Source organism: Pelodiscus sinensis, chromosome 5 (genome assembly GCF_049634645.1).
Source record: "Pelodiscus sinensis isolate JC-2024 chromosome 5, ASM4963464v1, whole genome shotgun sequence".
Taxonomy (NCBI): domain Eukaryota; kingdom Metazoa; phylum Chordata; order Testudines; family Trionychidae; genus Pelodiscus; species Pelodiscus sinensis.
Genome location: NC_134715.1, coordinates 32528494 through 32547691, shown reverse-complemented (window position 1 = coordinate 32547691; position 19198 = coordinate 32528494). Strand labels below are relative to the sequence as shown.

At 43.6% G+C, this 19198-nt stretch overlaps 1 protein-coding gene across 1 annotated transcript in view; it reads left to right on the top strand.

The window, feature by feature from the left end:
• Positions 1-407: 407 nt before the first annotated feature.
• The window catches only part of ARSJ (arylsulfatase family member J), a 40191-nt gene continuing 21400 nt past the window's right edge, over positions 408-19198 (top strand). The window contains exon 1 of the mRNA XM_006119238.4: positions 408-2033. Coding sequence (XP_006119300.2) covers positions 1657-2033 — 377 coding nt within the window. The 5' untranslated portion in view covers positions 408-1656. The remainder of the gene's footprint in view (positions 2034-19198) is intronic.

Here is a 19198-nt window from a genome sequence, read left to right as displayed (position 1 = left end):
ATTCAATTTAATGTATTCATGCATGAGGGTAAGTTTCAGCATATTTTGGTATTTTTAAAAGTTGGAGCCCCTGGTATATCAGGCAAATCAAAGGAGGGGAAACATGGTGTTTAACAAGAATTTGAAAAACTGTTGCAAACACACATTTTAAAAAAAGAGAAAGTTGCTAATACTTTTTTGTTAAAAAGTATTCTCCAAACCTTTGCCTCAATTGCACCAGAATTAAAGAGGCAGTAGTAAATAGGTCTGACAGTGCTGACACATGGTGCGCATTCATATTTTCCAGCTTTGGCGTGAAGGTCAAGAAACATTGCAAACATTTTTTGCAAGGAGAAAATGATTGAGCAACTCTGCAAAAGAGAAGGTGAGATGAAGGGAAAATCCCCGTGCTGGGAGCCAGCCATGGCTTTGGCCTCGGGATTGTTTTAAGAAAGGAAAGAAAAACTTTAAAACAAACGGTGTCTTGCTGAGGTGGCTGCCAGGAATGCGCTGCCTGAGCTCTGGCACCGGGGACGCCTGGGAACTGAGAAGTGCACCAAGGAGCTGGAGCTCCTTAGTTTGGATCTTGAGCAGCTGGGGCCCGCTGGGGGAGAGTTAGTTTCGTTTCAGGCCCTGGGCTTGTGGAGGTTTTTTTTTTAATTTTTATTTTTTTCATAGCAACGCAGCTGCAGCCTGGAAGGAGCCTGCCGCCGTCCGAGGAGAGAGGCAAAGGAGTAGAGCAGGCAGGGCAGGAGAAGGGGGGCTGTGGCCAAAAGGAAGCAGGGAGGGAAAGCAAAGCAAAGGGAACGTCTCCAGCTAAGAAGCACTGGCCTGCGGGAGGGCAGCGGAGAGAGGCGAGCCTGCAGGCAGAGCAGTGGGACAGAGGCGGGTGGGCGAAAGGGAACCGGGGGCAGATGGCGACGGGAGGGGAAAAGGAAGAAGGGGGCGAGGAGCGCGAGGTAAAGAGGGGACCGAGCCGGGGTGAGGCTGGGCTGAAAGCGGCGAGGCGCTGACTCCAGCTCGGAGGGCTTCTCCCGCCCTGTCCCCTCTCCAGCCGCCCCGCCAGGGGGTCCCCGAGCCAGGGCTCAGCGCGGCGGCAGGTCCCTGTGTGCGCGCTGGCCGGGCAGGGAGCAGCTGGAGGCCAGGGGGAGGCTCCCGCCGAGCGGGGCGGGAGGAGGGAGTCGCCCGGCAGCGCCAGCGCGGGCGGGAGGAGCGCGGGCTCGCGGGGCGGCTGGTTCCTCGGTCTCTCCCTCCCGCATGAGCAGCGGGGCGGGAGACTGGCCTGGGGCGCCCGGGAGCGTCTCCTCCAGCCCGCAGCCGCCCCCAGCGCCCGGGCGTGTCTCCGTCCCCCCTGCTCCTCCGGCTCGCGGGCAGCGGAGCTCCCCGGCCGGGCTCGGCCACACTCGCCCCGGCATGGGCGCGGGTTCCCCGCGGGTGCCCGGGCTGCAAGTGGCGGGGCAGCGGCGCGGGATGCTCTGATCCTGGCTTGGCTTCGGCCACCCTCGTGCTGCGGGGGCTGGAGGAGGGGCTGGGGTCAGCGCCCTCCCCCCGCCCCGCCGGCAGAGGCAGCTGAAGTCGGGATGAGCTGGGCTCCCCGTGGCTCGCCCGAGGTGGAAGCCCCCTGAGGCTGCCCGTGCCCCGACCCCCTCTGCGTGGTGCTCTCTGTGGCCCAAGTGAATGGCCCCCGGTAGGTGTGCGCCGCAGCACTGGCTCTGCAAGGGGACAATGCTAGCCGGGGGGCTGCTGGCCGGCTTCTCCGTGCTCAGCCTCCTCACCTACGGCTACCTGTCCTGGGACACCCTCGGATCCAGCCTGGAGGAGACCGAGCCCACAAGAGCCGAGCTTGGAGAGAAGCCGGCGGCCAGCGCCCCCACCTCTCAGCCTCACATCGTTTTTATCCTGGCTGACGATCAGGGATTCCGAGATGTAGGGTACCACGGATCAGAGATCAGGACACCAACGCTGGACAGGCTGGCCGCGGAAGGGGTTAAATTGGAGAATTACTATGTTCAGCCCATGTGCACGCCTTCCAGAAGCCAATTTATCACTGGAAAGTAAGTTTGCTACTGAATTCTTCTAATCTTAAACTTAATGCTATAATCTGGTCTGTTTTAAGCAGAACAAGCTCTCTAGTGATCATTATTAGATGTCAGTTGAGGTTGTCTTACTTTGAGTAAAAGGAAAAAGAACCTGTTGATTCACTTGACACTGTAATAAATTTTTTCCCTTAGACAAAATAGACTTGTCCAGAATACCTTTATAATGGAATAAAGACCTGCACACTCTAATCTTGCCAGCCAACAAGAAATCAGCTGAATTACCCATTAATATGCATATAAAGGAAAATCCAGTTCTGCAATACTAAGTGCTTGCTGTGATATTGGTATTGTGCATTCAGTGATCATCTAGGTCAGTTGTGTAATTTCCTTAGGGCAGACTGAGTACATGAGGTGACTTAAAGTCAAATTCCCTGTTGGTGAAGTAAAATGAAAGTTCCAAGTTGTTTCCATACATTCCAAATTGCTGATCTTCTCACAGTGAACTTTTCCTTAAGTGTAGTCTTTCTGTAGGGTTAGAGGAGGGTTCCACTGAATCTGAACCATACTCAAACAGGAGTAATGTAGAATTCTGCACGTCTCTGAACTGCACTCTCTCTCTTCTTACAATGCAATTGCTACTTTGTAAACACATGAAAACTACCATGCAGCCCAAGTCAGACAGTTTTAACCCTATGTTTGTGTGTGGCAGTTTTTCTGATGGCACCATCAATAAAAGCAATGTAATAGTGATCTTGTTGGGAAAGTAAAACCCCAGATTTTTCATTAAAACAAGCAGGTAGCCTATTGTCTTTGATGGCCATGTGGAAAAACATGATTTAATTCCTGGTCCCAAACTTCCATTCCCCCAATTTCCCAGGACAGGGAAACTGACTATCAAGGGTTCTCAAACGGTGAACTATATGCGAGGAGGAGAGCGTGTGTCTTGCAGATATCTACCCACTCCTATCTCGTAATAACATACCATACCATCCCTGATTAAAGTAGTGGCTTATAAGGAAAAGTATTATTGTGCTAATCTTTAATGGGGTTTTAGCTGCCTTTGCTGTTAACGTAGCAGCTGGAAAGAAGGAGCGGAGCCAGCACCATGTGACCAGCCAGTTCTCTGTAGATTGCCAGCAAGTCTTCTGCAGACCACAGGTGGGAAACTGCTGCTTTAAGAGGGAAATCTCATGCTGCAAAACTGTGGCTCAGCCAGTCCTTTAAAGAATGGCATTGTTTACTTACAAAGAAATCAGGGTGTTGTGCAAGCCTTTTTGAAATTCATGGCCGTTAGAGAAGGAAAAATTGGCAAACCATCAGGACAAAAGTAAAAAAAAGCTAAGGGCAGAGATTAACTTTATTAGTTTATTTTAACCTCCCTTTAAATATATAATGTGATCAATTTTGTTGGATTAATGACAAAAAAGAAACTGAATAGGCATATTTTAGAACCCCTATTTTAATAATCAGGTTTCAAGGATATAGTGATTTTGAAAATCTGCCTATTTTATTTTGGAATCTTTTGGGAAGGGGATTTGCCTACACTTGACTATTTACTTGCAGTTTGCTAGACTAACACCATTCAGATTTCTTTTTTCCCCCTTTTTACTTTCACATCAGGGAACAGTAGGAGGAAAAGACAGCTTTACACAAATGGGAAAGAGGGGAAGGAAGTGGTCAGGAGAGGCTAGGTCTGGGCAAGATATTAGCAATGTAGAACCAAAAGAATATTGTCACCTCTCTTTTGTATCAAGATGAGTGCCAGAAGTGCTACAATGCTCTGTGCAGAGAGGTAAAATAAGAATAAATAAGGACTGTGACTGGAATACATTAATGGCAAAATAAATTAGCCAGTAAAAATTGCACTCCTTATTAAATCCTTTGAAATCCTTTAAGGGATCTACTTTCACTTTAAATTCTGTGCATAATGTTCCTTGATGTTGATGACTCAAAGTGAGATTGAAAGCCTGAGCCTATGGGTTTAATGCCACATGTGATCTGCTCCCATGGTAGCTGCACTCTGGCCAAGAGAACCAAGATAAGGCAGTTGTCAGCTTTCAGGAAGCAGGCTGCCCCTAGACCTGCAGTTGCAGAACCAGGATTTCAACAGAGGACCCAGGGTGGGAGTGGATTCTAGAATCATACAGGTTTCTCTGACCTGCGCTACTCTTCACTTCAGTCCTGGCTGGGACTAATCTGATCATCGGATTCCTTCCAAAGTTCTCATTGCTAGTTTAGAAAACCTTGTGTGTTAGACTGAAATTTCTAAATATCTTTTACCTACTCTTGCTTTGTTGTTTGAGTTAGTACTGTTAAATTGATTTGGACAGTGGCTTGTTTATGCATGAGGTGTTAAGTGGGTATAACTTTGCAGCAAATACATTGAGGGTGGTGGTTTCTCCATTGGTATAAGACTGAACATAAAACATAGTCACCTTTAGGTTCTCTAAAGCTAACAGGATTTCTATAGTATCAAGTAGTATGTTGTTCGGATTTTTACTTTTTCCATAAAAGTAATATGGAAGCATCAAGTCAAAATCTCAAGTTGGAAGGGCCTAATTAGGGTACTTAAAGAACTAGTCAAAGCAATCTCAGAACCATTAGTAGTTATCTTTGAGAATTTGTGAATGGATGAGGTCCCAGAGAATTAGAGAAGGGGAAATATAGTAGCTATCATTTTAAAAGGAAGCAAAGAGGACCCAGGGGATTACTAGCTAGTCATACAACTTTGACACCGGGAAAGATACTAGAACAAATGATTTAATCAATTTGTAAGTACATAGAGGATGACATGATTATAAAGAATAGTCAGTATGGATATGTCAAAAACAAATCCTGTCAAACCACAGTAATTTCCTGCTTTTGACAGGGTGATTTGCCTAATGAGTGGGGGGAAGCAGTAGATACGATATCTTGAGTATCTAGTAAGATATTTGACACAGTCCCACTTGACAATGATAGATGTAATTAATTGCACACATCTTACAGTAAAGAGAAGTTAGGGTTCAAAAAGGGATCTAATGGAGTCATACGGGAGTCACTCTTGTGTCTGATTCTATTGAATATTTTCATTAATGGCATGGGTAATATAAAGTTTGCAGATGACATCAAAATGGGAAGGATTGCAGATGCTTTCAAGGACATAACTGGAATTCAAAATTACATTGACAAATTAGACAGTGGGTCTGAAATCAACAAGATTAAATTCAGTAAAAACAAGGGCAAAGTACTTCACTTGGGAAGGAAAAAGTCAAATGCAAAGCTACAAAATGGGGAATAGTTGGCTAGGTGACAGTACTTCTGAAAAGGGCCTGTGGAGTGTGATTTAATTGAATAGGAGCCCACAGTATGATACAGTTATGAAAAAAAGCTAATATAATTCCAGCTTTATTAACAGCAGTGTTGGATATAAGGCATGAGGCAACTGTTCTACTTCACTTGGCACTGGCGGGACCATAGCTGGTACTGTGTGCAATGCTAGTTGCGACACAAACGATAAAAGGTTCAGAAACCTGACTTATGAGGAAAGGTTTAAAAAAAACTGGTCAGGTTGAATCTTGAGAAAAGAAGATTGAGAGGGGGGACTTGATAGTCCTCAATTATGTTAAGGGAGGTTATAAAGAGACAGCGATCAGTTGTTTTCAATGTCCACTGAAGGCAGGACAATAAGTAATGGATTTAGTCTACATCAAGGTAGATTTAAATTAGGTATTAGTACAATCTTTCCAACTATGAGTAGTTAAGTTCTGGACTAAACTTTCAAAGGAAGTTGTATAATCCCCATTTTTTGAGATTAGACAAACTCCTGTCAGGGAAGGTCGAGGTGTACTTGGTCCTGCCTTAGCACAGGTGCTGGACTTGATGGCCTCTTCGTGTCTCTTCCAACCTTACATTTCTATGATTCTATTAATCAGAATATTTAAGGACACAAGACTTGCAGAACCAAAGTGAAGACAGAAGCTATCTAGATAATGGGTTTTGCTCTGGTGAGAAGAAATTTAAAAGGATATGTACAGCCCACGTGTTGGAATACAAATAATAACAGAGATAGCAATGTGTCATAGAAAAAGGCTGCAGTGAAATATTACTGACTGACTAGGGCTGTCAAGCGATTTAAACAATTAATCATGATTAATCGCGTGATTAAAAAAAATAATTGTGATTAATCGCTTGATTAATCACGCTGTTAAACAATAATAAGACTCCAGCTGAACCCGGGCTCCGCATTGCACTGCCCCTTGGAAACGCTGTTGTATCTGACCCATAAAGAGTTAATTTAATAAAAATACTATCATTAGAACAGTAATTTATTCATAACATATGTTTTTGGAGGCAAAGGTCAATAGTAACATTTCCTGTGCTGTATCTATTTAGTTGTTTGAAGACCATGGTACTTGCTATCTCAGGCCTAGATCATGTATTGGAATATGCTAATCGGGTCCCTTCAGAGTCTCCTGACATCCATAGGATTTGGAGTTCCCACTAGTCCAGTCTGAGAACTAGAGATTACTATTGCAACCAAGCGTTGGATAGAATACCTATAAATCATAGACACTGCACTGAGCTCAAGAGTGAGTTTTGCCTTATAGGGGCTAGTCCTTCTGCAGACTGCTTTTGTTCAGTGGATAGAGGTCTGTGCATCTGAAACCAAAGATGTTGAGGTCTCGCTCCCATATCATTGTATATATGTTTAGGGGATGGCTTGAGCATCTATATGCGCTGAATAAGGGTTTCATGAAATAAGGACAGGAGAGGATTTTCCTTTCCTCGTGGTGTTCTATCCCTCTAGTGTCCCCTGTGGTTTGTGGAGACAGCAGATATTTCCAGTTAATGGACTCCTGAACGCTAAAGTGCAATATACTCTTAAGATATCAGGAGTCTGTTAGTATCACTTTATTTCTAATGAACCACCCAACCCCTCCCCCCCACACACACATATAATAGAGCAAAGTCCAGTCAAAACAGGGATCTGATAGTGTCCAGATGTATCTACTGACCAGACACCCAAAGTTGGGTTATTGTGAGTGAGAGAGGTGAGAACCCCTGCTTAGCCAGTGCTGCCTCCTACTTTCCTCAGATAGCTGCCGCTCCCAGCCCCAGCTCCAGAGACAAGTCCCCCTTCCCCCCTCCCCTGGTGGTGAGGATCACAAGAGAAAAGCAGTGGGGAGGGGGAGAGTAGAAGAGGTGTGTATGGGGCCATGACCTCAACAAAAGATGTGGGACCAGGACTCGGGGAAGAGTAAGATAAAGACAGGGCTTTGTGGGGAATAAGGTGAAAGGTGGGACAAGGGAAGTTCCGGCATTCCTGCTGGGTTTTAAATATAACCAAGTTGGCAAACCTAGAAAAGCAGTGGGGAAAGACACACCATATAAATATGAAAGATTAGTAAGTATAGGGAAGGAGTAACTAGCACAGAGTGATACACAATCATATTTTTTGTGCACCGCTTTTAAATTATACTTGCAATGTTTTCTGGTAGTTTAGACCCACAACTTGCAACCCAAATGTGGCAGTATTGTATGGGATACAAAATCTGTGCTTAATTAGAAAGGTGAAACTGATAAGATCACATTTTCATTGTCCCAGATGTGTGAAATTGAAGAAATGAATGAAACAGCATACATGGTCAAAAGTCTACATACTTTAGAAATATTCTAATTTTAAATAAGGAAATATATTGTTAATTATACTGGTAAGGAATTTTAAATATATACTTGATCTGACTTTGAATTTGCTGGATTTGAATAACATTTTGGAAAAAAGGAATCATATTGCATAACAGTGTGTCTGCATTCAAAGTGCATTGTAGATAATAGGTACAGGATCTATAAAGACTTGCAAATGTACTTCAAAGACTATTAATTGAATACTCAACAACCCTAGCACATCTGTTTCATAATTGTTCGTGTGTACTTGTCATATTATTCCTTCATCAGTTTACTATTAAACAATAGTAGGGTTTCATGATCAAAGCCCTTGTATTTGAATGTATCTTCTCTTAAATACCCTTTGAAGTGAATCAAAACTCAGGTAATTCAGTTACATTCCCTGGGAAAAAATGTCCGGGAAAGGAGGCTGTTTATCTAGATGCAGAGTTATAAATACATTTATTGTACTAGTCAAAAATAATTAAAAAGATCTAAGATAGTTTGGGTTTCAAAATTTGGGAAACCGAATTCAAACGTTAATGGACTGCTTTTCATGTGATAAAAGCAGCAGAGGTGGTCAAATTTATATACTACAGCTCAGAGGAGGAAAAATGCCAAATTTGAAGTAAGGATGGTAAGAAGAAGGTAATTGACTAATCGTGTACTCAGTATAATTTGTATTGCGTACATGATTAGTCAATAAGTTACAGCTCTGCAGTTTAATTGTAGTAGGAGTTGAGTGCATAGGTGGCTGGGCTCCTACTATATTTCAACTGCAGAGCTGCCATGGAGGTGAGTCCCTGGCCTGGCATGAGCCAGGACTCAGCAGTCCTGGTTCACGGTGGGTCCTGGACTGCTGTGGCTCTGCTTTTTAAACATAGTAAGAGCTAGGGATGTAAGAGTGTAGTCAATTAACCGATAAGCAAAAGCTTATAGGTTAATGCTGTAGACTACGTGCATTTCCCTCCGCCCTAGCCAGTAAATTTTTTAGCAGGCTAACTTGGCTCAGTCCTGGCTTACACCGGGTCCGGAACCTACCCCTGCTGCAGCTCTGCATTTAAAGTGTATTAGGAGCTGGGCAGGCAGACAGTCCGGCTCAGTTCTGGCTTGTGCCGGGTCCGGAAGCTCAGACACTTCCCCTAGACAAGGGTTGCTGCCACCCTGCTCTATGCCTCTTTATCAGTGGCAACAGCACAGGGAGATTTTTTTAAACTGGCTCCCCTCACAAACCCAGCTCCTGCCTGGCACCCCGAGCTGCTGCCTCTGATAGAGGCAGCAGCACGGAGTAGCAGGGGGATCCTTGGAAGTGAGGCACACTGGCTGCCGGCCCTGCCCCCAGAGGCTATAGAATAGTCGACTAAGAATTCATGAGGTTACTCGACTATTCACTTACGAGGGCTGTTAAATATCGGTTAAGAGCCACCTGGCTCCTACTTCATTTAAAAGGGAGAGCCACAGGGGTCTGAGACCCAGCTTGAGCTGGGACTGCTGAGTCCCAGTTCACACCGGGTCCCCCGCTGTGGCTCTACCTCCCCTTGCCCCTGTTCACACTGCAGAGATGCTGCTGAGGGGAGCCAACTTTTAAGCTCGTAATATTAGGGCACCTGTCCATGTTGGATTAAATTTGTGCTAAAATATTTAACGGGGTAAGAGATATTTGAATATAAAGCACCCTCAATTTATAACGGTTATGTAAATTCAGTTGAAACTTTCATATACTTGTTTTCCTGCTGCCTGTTTAGACCTGTTTTATCTATAAAGAAATGGGGTCTACAGAGAGATATAGTGAATTAAGCAAATGGGGGGAGAAAAAGAGGGAGTGCTTCAAAGTGGCAGCACTGCATGGAGCCCAGGTCCCAGCTACCCCAGGCTGGACATGGCATTTCAAAGCAGCAGCACCGTGTGGAGCCTGGGTCTGCCACTCTGAAACGCTGTGTGCATGGGCTGCACACAGCATTTCAAAGTGAGCTCCATGTGGCACTCCCTCAGGCTCCATGCAGCACTGCCACTTTGAAACACCGCGGGGATACAGGGCCAGTGGGGGACTGCCGGAGTCTGCCATTGGCCCTGTGCTCCCCACAGTGCTTTCACCTTTGAAATGTAACAACAGCCCTGGGACTATTGCTACACTTCAAAGGTGGAGGCGCCTTTATCGACTATTCAATTGGCCAATTAATTGAAATTTTACATCCCTAATATGCTGTAGGTAGTATTTGCAACATAATCTTTTAAAATTGTAATTGTTTTTGGTTGTTATAAACAAGAAAATTAGCTTATTTATAGTTCTTGTTTGATTATTTTTGCCTTAATTTCTATAAAGCAGTGCAGTAAATCAGTTGAGTACATCTCAGAGTAAATCCAGTTCCATGACATAAGTGAAGCAGTCAGTTCTGAATTAGACACTCATTATTACCTATAACCAGAAGATTTACCTGGCATTGCTCAGGGTCCTTCAGGGCAGGAGGCTGGGAGGGCATAGAGGGTTCAGGAGTCAGGGCAGGGACTTGGAGATGTGGGGAGACTTGGGGCACCGGAGTCTAGGGATGCAAGGGGTGCTGTAGTCAAGGTGGAGGGTAAAGTGGGGCTCAGGGTAGGTGGCTGGTTGTGGGGGATGCAGGACTCAGGGTTGGGGATGAAGAGGGCCTTGGGGGAGGGCTGTGGGTGTGGGAGGTGCAGGAGCTGGCTGGGGGCATACTACTTGGGCAACAGCTCCCCAGGGCTGGCTACAGCAGGGTGTGGGAAGCTTACCTGTACCCCGGCTAACTCAATGGGGACCCTGTCTGTGGTCCTGGTCCCTATCTCTGGCACCTTGCTGCTCTACTGCTATCATTACACAGCATAACTGTCCCTGCTAGCAGCCCACTCCCTTTCTGTGTTATGGAAACCAATCGTATTCTAGGCACACCCCATTGTCTTGGCATAATCAAACCCTTACCTTGTTTTAAGTTATGATAATGGAAGCTGCATACCAAGTTTGGTCAGTCTAACTTTTACCTTTTAGGAGGCATTCTTGAACAGACAGATTCACTTGCAGATAAACTCTCTCTAATATATAGTAGATGAGAAAGTATACTAATCTAATAGACAAATATACAGAAAACTTTCAAACTAGAGGTTCAACCCAGTTCTATAACCCTGGGGTGTAAAGTTCTAGCTTCTCCCAAAAAGCCCCTCTCCTAACTCTTCCCTTGGGCCAGAATGAGATGTGATGATGAGCTGGTGTTTACTCCTTGTTCACCGGATGTTGTGCTGTGCATTATAACTCTATACCAGCGTTTCTCAAAGTGGTCCATAAACCCACTTTGAGAAACCTGTTAACTAGCTGCGTTGGTTGTTTACTTAATGGTGCTGTGGCCACGGAGTGTCGTGGCTCCGATTCGCCATTTGCAGCCAAAGGGAGCTGTGGGATCATAAGTAATATCTTTTGTCACTGTTTCAGCCCAGTGTGAATCTTGACTCTCTTTGTGTTCTTTGGCAGTAATTAGTTGGCCCCCCTGAAACTGCATATGGCAAATCTTAAGGTTCTGTTTCAACTCTTTTTTTTTTGTGTCTTGTTGGCCATCTGGTACATTTGTCATGTGTCATGAATTAGGATTCCACTGTAAGAGGAATTATGCTTCAGTTTTCTTATCCCTTCTTCCAGATCCTGGTATTTTACTCTCTGACGAAATATAATTTTTGGAGGGTCATGTCTGAATCTAGCCCAAATTGAATTGCTGTAGATTGGCACAAGACAGTGATGGTAAGGCATCTGAGTCCTTAGCTTAGGTATAAAAGGGTCAAATCTTTTGGTAACTGATTCTGTTAGGAATATTTGGGGTTCCTTTGGAGTCCATGTTAAAGCATGTTTCTGCTACAGAAAAGCTTGGCTTATGTTCGTCAGGAAAACAGCCAAAGTAATGTGTGTTCTGTAACTAATCCCAAAACTCTTCTTATCCCTGTTGCTATTACAAGCCAACAGAATTTCTGCAGTGCTCTTTCTGATGGTTTGTCTTATGTTGCTATTAAATGTCATTGTAAAGATCACCACGATTTGACAGCCTGTATTCTTGCTGACAGTGTTGCATTCTCTCATTTGGCACAGTGCTTGTCAGTAAGTTCAGTTCAAAATTTTGTTTTCACGCATGTAGCTTTCCTGTGCCAGTCAGTCTGAAAAATGGCTGACACAGATATTTCCTGAATATGATTGTCATCTCAATTCACTTCCATGGCAAAAAATAAGTTTTGCTGCTGTTATCTCAACATAGATAAGAGTGAATTGGATTCCATTCCTCCTTCTGTACTATCACAATTAATAAAATGCCACATGCTCTGAAGACAATGCAGTTGCATCAGTGTTACTGAGATCATAATTTGAGCTCACCTTCTCTTAAAAATCCAGCCTGTGCTTCACTGATTTACCTCAAGTTCCAGAATCAGTTCTTCTGGTGCTGCCAACTTGTCTTTGCTATATAGTGAAATGCTCGGGTTTGCAACCTGATATGAGTGAAGTGTTTTTAGGAAAGCAGATGTTTTACTCACATCTATAGTATTCTAGATTCAAAATGCTCTAAACAATGATGAGGTTTGTTGGTCTTGGCTTGTATAGCCAGTGTTCCATTAGCAGGGTGGAGCTTACCATTTTATGGCGAGGGAACTATTTAAACATCAAATTCCTCAGTTTGGCTCTCCTTTCTGTTGCAGTCCCGGTATCGGTATTCTCGTTGCTCAGCGAAGTGAATCATTAATAAAGAAGAGTGAATGGGAACATTTGGCTACATGTATTTTACCTTTAAAATATGTTCCATCTGAAATATAAACATATCTACAATGAACCAAATTGCTTTTCTTTCTTACTACCCAGGCATTTATTTTAAGCCTTGGAACAACCTGTTGGCAAAATATTTTCATAGGAATTTCTTTGTATTGGTAACCCTTTTAAGCAAAACATTTTCAGAATAAATAGAGTAAAAGTAAAGATTGCAAAGATTTTGTTCCCTTCACCTCAGGTCATAGGGAAGATTGGTTTTGGTTTATGGTTGATTGGTTCTTTCCCTTTATACTCCCCAAGTCTATGCAGTTCTTTTTTTTTTTTCTTCTGAGTAACAAGTAACCCATTCTCTTAGCTCATGGCATCACAGCTTGAAGAAAACTGCAATATATTCTGACATAATACACAAAAGAGAACCTGCTGCAGAAGGCTATACAACGGAAGTTATAACTACAGTAAAACTCCAATAGTCCCGCATCCAATTGTATGGCACTCCCAATAGTCTGGCATCAAAATGGCAAGAGCCTAGTGAGTGAGCTTAGGCAAAAAATCAAGATCTGGGAGTCACAAAGCAGCAGCTGAAACGAGCGAAACCGGACGGGACCAAGTCAGTCTGCCACTGGTATTGTGTGGCGCTGGACAGTGCTTGTGCTACAATAAAAAGGGTTAAAAACACTTTATATACAGTATAGTGTGTGTGTGTGTGTGTGTGTGTGTATATGTATACAGGGCTCGCCAAACCGCGGCGAGCCCTGCTCACCAGCCGTGCTGTCCGGTGATCTGCACATGCGCAGATTGTTCTGCACATGCGCAGATCGCCTGAACAGGAAAGTAGATTGCATTATTTGTTGAGCCCTGTGTGTGTGTGTATTTTTATAATATAGTACCTCCTGATAGTCTGCATATCTGATAATCCGGCACCACCTAGGTCCCAAAGGTTCCGGATTATCGGAAGTCTTCTGTATTTAGGCATATCTGCAGAATTAACAATGAGCGAAAAGTTAAGACCCTGGTATTCGTCATAATGGATGGTCCGAATAGGAGAGGCAGACCCCACAGAGAATGGGTAGATGATATAGTAGATTGGTATGTCTACAGTCTACAGAAACTAAGTCACTGGACAGGGAAAAATGGAAGGAAATAGTGAGGGAGTTATCAGACACCAATGGGCGTTGAGCCCATGGTTGTTGATGATGATGATGATGATGAATACACTTTAAATGCAATTATTCTTTTGAATTAATAGTATGCATAGATGATTTGATAGTGGGTGTATTAAATATCAGAATAGTCATTAGATGTTAGAAGCAACTTTGTGTTTCAGGTTAAACTTTCATTTCCCAACACAGAAAACCCCCCTCATTCACTAAGGGCCAGTTTGTGATTCACCTTAATGTAGCACTATAGCAGAGAGAGGGGAGAATTAGAACTCAGCCCCCTGTGAAGCTAAATGACAGGGGATTCCCAGATCTTGAATCCTGACCTTGTGGGGAGAACTTGTTGAATTCCTGATGCTATTCTCTGTCATATGTCTATCTTCCCAAGCAAGTGGGAGGGAAAGTGGCAGAGAAGGCCACAAGAAGAGTACAAAATGGGGAAGGTAGGTATGGCCCTTTTCAGCTGTTCAAATATATTTCCTCACAAAACTGCAAATACTACAGAACAAGGAAATAATTAATCACTTGAACTACAGCTAATATTCATATCCTAGCTCATTATTGTTCAACCATATTAATACACCAGTACTCTGGTAATCACATTTTTAATTAATCTGTGCTATCTGTCTCATTATATCAAAGCATATCACACATCAAAGCAAGGTATGAGCAGTGTATAGCTCTTATGCCTGCCCTTTGCACTAAAGTGAATTCCATCCTTCATGAGCACAGAACACCTTCAGGGCCCACTATCTCAGTACAAAGAGGGGCTTCCATCTACCATAATCCTGAAGAAACTCAGACAAGATCTTTTTGAAGCTTTCAGGTCTTCTTGCATTTACGTGGAGATTAAAAAGATAAGTGTTTTGGCCAAATGTCTATTGGGGTCTCATTAGATTTCAGGAGTTTAGGGATCAGATTTAATCCCAGCTGTTTCCTTTTCTGTAAATGCAGGGCATTCCCACTATACATCTGTTCTGCACTAAATTCAGGAACGGATGCATTATAAGTCCTCCCATTCCCCACTCTTAAGTACAGGCAGTCCCCAACTTACGTCGGATCCGCACTTACGAACGGGGCTTTCTCGCCCCGGAGCTCACAGGCAGCGGTCCCACCACCTCGACCTCCAGGGTGAGAAAAGCTGCTCCCGGTGTCCCTGGTCTGCTGAGGCTTTGCTCTGGCAAAGCCTCAGAGCCGCGGGACCGCAGCTGCAGCTTTGCTCCCGGTGTCTCTGGTCTGCTGGAGATGCAGCTAGTGTGCGCCCCCTCCCCCCAGCAGACCAGGCTTTTGTTTTAGACCCTGGGGCAGAGCAGCTGGGGCGCTGCCGGTTGGTCCCGCAGCGCCGCTCTGGGCACTACTGGACCAACCCGGCAGCACCCCAGCTGCTTTGCCCCAGGCGTCCTGATTCAGCCGCTGCTGGTCAGTTTCAGCAGCGACTGAATCAGGACGCCTGGGGCAGAGCAGCTGGGGTGCTGCTGGGTTGGTCCAGTAGCGCCGAGGAGCGGTGCTACTGGAGCAACCCAGCAGCATCCCAGCTGCTCTGCCCCAGGTGTCCCCAAGTCAGCCGCTGCTGAAAGTGACCAGCGCTGACTACAGGAAGCCCGAGGCAGAGTTGCTCTGCCCCGGGCTTCCTGGAATCAGCCGCTGATCAGTTTCAGCAGCAGCTGACTTGGGGACGCTTGGGGTTCTTAAGTTGAATCTGTATGTAAGTCAGAACTGGCGGTCAGTTTCAGCAGCAGCTGAATCTGGACGCCAGTTCCGACTTACATACAGATTCAACTTAAGAACAAACCTACAGTCCCTATCTTGTACGTAACCCGGGGACTGCCTGTAGTGCAAAAAAACAATTTACTCAAATGAAAGTCAGCCACCGGAAAATAATTCCCTGCTTTAAGTTATTTCTCTATAAATCCAAGTTATTTGGAACGTATCTTGGACTTATAGCAAGGACGGCCAGTAGTCATCATGTTTATTAGCAATGTAACTTTGTCTTCATCTAGATTGTGTTCTTCAAAATGGCATCAACACCTGTCTTCAGGTAGAAAAGGTTTTGACTTAAGGAGTAAGCAGCAGATCCCACTTCTAAATTATTTGTGATAGCTTCCTCTACTCGCTTTTTTCAAAGAAAACTTATAATGAGGGAGAGGATAGAAAATACAAAGTCTCTTTCAGAAATGAAACCACCAAGATTGTCACAATAGACACTTGAAAGGGAATTCTTCAACTTCTTCCATTGCATCCACCACATTCAAAAAGGACAAGAACTACCATTCAGGCAGTAATTCCCTGAATTATTATTGCTTGGAAGCTATTGCTTGGAAGATTCGACCTTGTATGCATATGTATGATGTTACCATGGCTAATTAGCCAATTTTTTTTTATTCCACATTTTTACACTATTACTGTTATAGAATAAAATCAAAAGGACAATATAATGTAATTTTTAAAATAACTTTAAAATAGTTTTTTCACAATAGTGTAGTATTTATTGTGATTTAGTTGCAAAGAAGCAGGGCGGGGCGGATCCTAGGTGGAGCCAGACAGAAGCACTTCCTGGCAGAGTCAAAAAACCAGGCTTGATTTGTTTTGGATCCCATTTTCCTCTGGGGACAGCTCTGTTTGTTGGAATAAGCCATAAATCCAGTAATGAATTTAAGCTCTTAGTCTTGTCTTTTGAAAGTGTTGTGCTGGTTTCCTTTGAGGAAGAGGACTGATATGGAGAGATCACTGTTTGAGAAGTGTTCACCCATGGGTGATAAGGTGATTAAATTGTGTAAATCTTGGCTCCTTTGGTCATTAAGTAGATCTTGCTAATAATATTTAGGCCTTTTTATAGCACCTGCCTTTCAAAGATGCCACAGAGCTTTACAAACATTAATAAATTAAATCGACACTATGTGGGAGGAAGGTAAATATGTAGCATCCCCAGTCCTGATAAAGGTAACTGTGGCACAGAGAGGCACACAGGATCACAGAGGAGATCTGGCAGACCCAGGAACAGAACTCATATTATTGCTTTAATTGCCAGCCCATTCTGAGACGGGAAATTGCAGCGTGCAGACATAGTTTTGTTTCCTATAGCCTCCAGAAAATAAACTAATTGCAGGTAATGCCAGGCCATCAAACAATGTTTACAAAAGCAGCTGGAAGATGTCTCCATAATTGGAAAGAGTTCTGAAGTGGGAGTTATTGAGTCAGAAGAACTGGAATTTTGAAAGCACATTCCTTGGGGAGTGAGTGGGAGCGAGCAGGCATTTCGTCTGGCAACAAGATGAGTTACCATATGAAATACCATGTATATTTTTGTCTTTTATAAAGACTGGAGCACTCTTTAGATGTTTTCTCTTCTTCAGAAACCCAATTTTCGAGGCTTCTTTTCAGAGCTGTTACAGGAAGTGCTGTGGTAGACACCCACTTTTGCTCATCTGCTTTCAAATCAGGTTATCTTTTGTTCATCTTTTCTTTGGCTGTCTCATTAACACTTTTTAGAATTTACAAATATAGTGAGTACCACTTTGGAGATAGCTGAAGATTGTCACTTTTTCATTCCAAGAAATGATAGCCGACAGGTATCAGAAAGATGTTCTGTTTTGCTGATACTCTGCTAGAAAACAAAAAAACAAAAAAAAACAAAAAAAAGGAAAAACATATTTTTTTTTCATTTTGCTGGCTACAGGATTTTTGTGCTGTTGGTATTTTCAGAAGGCCAAAATACCTATATTCAGAGACCTGTCCCTAAAAATAAGTTACTGTGACTGACTGAAAAGTGCTTTTATAACAGTCAGCTGGTCTAGCCTTGGGAGCAAAGCACTACCACCTCTGTACATTATGACTCTCCTCTTTCAAATGGGCTATTCTGTTTGGAGCAGATAACCATAGGTGAAACCCATCTGGAATGTGGAGAGCTAGTGCAAGACCTCCTGCACCACTTAAACCCTGTGCAACAGTCGAGTGGGTGAACATGGACAGAGTGGTTGCCTGCATATCACCTATATGCAACAAAAGAAATCCCCTGTGCCAACTCTGCTTAAGAATGGCCATACTAGGTCAGATCATAGGTCCATCTAGCCCAGTATCCTTTCATCCAGTAGTGGCCAATGCCCGGTGTTTCAGGGGGAATGAACAGAACAGATCAGCCTCAAGTGAGCCATCCCCTGTCAGCCATTCCCAGCATCTGGCAAATAGAGGGTAGGGACAATACCTAGAATGGTTTTACATCTCTGCCCATTCTGGCTAATGCACATTGATGGACCTATCTTCTATTGACTTACCTAGTTCTTTTTTTTAACCCTGTTGTAGTCTTGGCCTTCACAACATCCTCTGGCAAAGAGTTCCACAGGTCAACATGGGAGACAACTATGGAGATGAATCCCTGCAAAATTCCATGTTTACAGTGTACGTTCACAACATGCACACACACAGAAATTGGATAAAAACATAAATGCTGTTGCTTGAAGGTTGCAACATAACCCTTCATTGTTAGAATTCAGAACAATAATGCACCAGAATGCAAAACCATAAAGAGAGAGAGAGAACAAACTGGGCTGCTCCCTAAAGCAGACACGGGCTTACTCCCACCTTCCTTTAAACTGGCTGAATCCCTATGCTTGCTACAGGGCTCCCTGGCCTGCAGACAGGGCAGGAATACTGGCCTTATTGTAGTACCTTTGAATTCCAACACAGTTCTCAATACACTGTATATCAAGAACAAGATGCTGTATCTGTTATTTCATCCAATGAGATCTTCAAATACAGATGATGTGTAAGTTTACAAAGAGATTTGAGAAACAAACCAGTTGTGAGCTAGAGGAGAACGAAGAAGTGTTTGGAAACAAGTCAACATATCAGTTCAGAGATGTGTTTTATCATCAAGTTCATAGATGGAAAAATCCTTTTGACCAATTGTTTCATACATTGTTGAAGAATAATACTCAGCTTCAGGTCATATCAGTGTTGCTGAGCTAGGAATGTTATAATGGCATCTGGTATAACTCCTAGATGGGCCTCTTCAGTCAATCAGGGATGATGATAGGTTGGAAAAAAGAGCTTTTTAGAACTGGAGAAGAGTAGAGCATTCCATGAAGTTTAGGTAATATGGATCTAATTTACCTGCAAAGTCCTCAGACACTGTGAAAATTAACTCTATAGTTAATTAACTCTGAGATGCAAACTGCTGTTTTTGTACAACATCATAGGACTTTGCTTACTTTAAAAAGAAACAAAGATTAACCCTGAGATGCAAACTGCTGTTTTTGTACAACATCATAGGACTTTGCTTACTTTAAAAAGAAACAAAGATTGGGAAGTGAGAAGCAGGAAAGGAATAGAACAGCCTCAAAACTACTGTTGTTACCAAAAGCTTGTCTCCAATGGGATCTGCGTGGACAGCTCCACATACCCCATTGATTCTGCAGTGAAAATCAGGTTCTAATGATCAAGGATGCCAGGCCAGAATGATTCTTTTCTTCTCATGCCATGTAACAGAATGCAAATTTGCTCCTGTTGTCTTGCTTTACAGAAACTGCACCAACTCCACTAGTTATGCATTCACAGTGCTGTCGATTTGAGTTCCCTCCATCTATCCGCTAAAATCCCAGTGCAACAGTCTCTTTACAATAACCTCT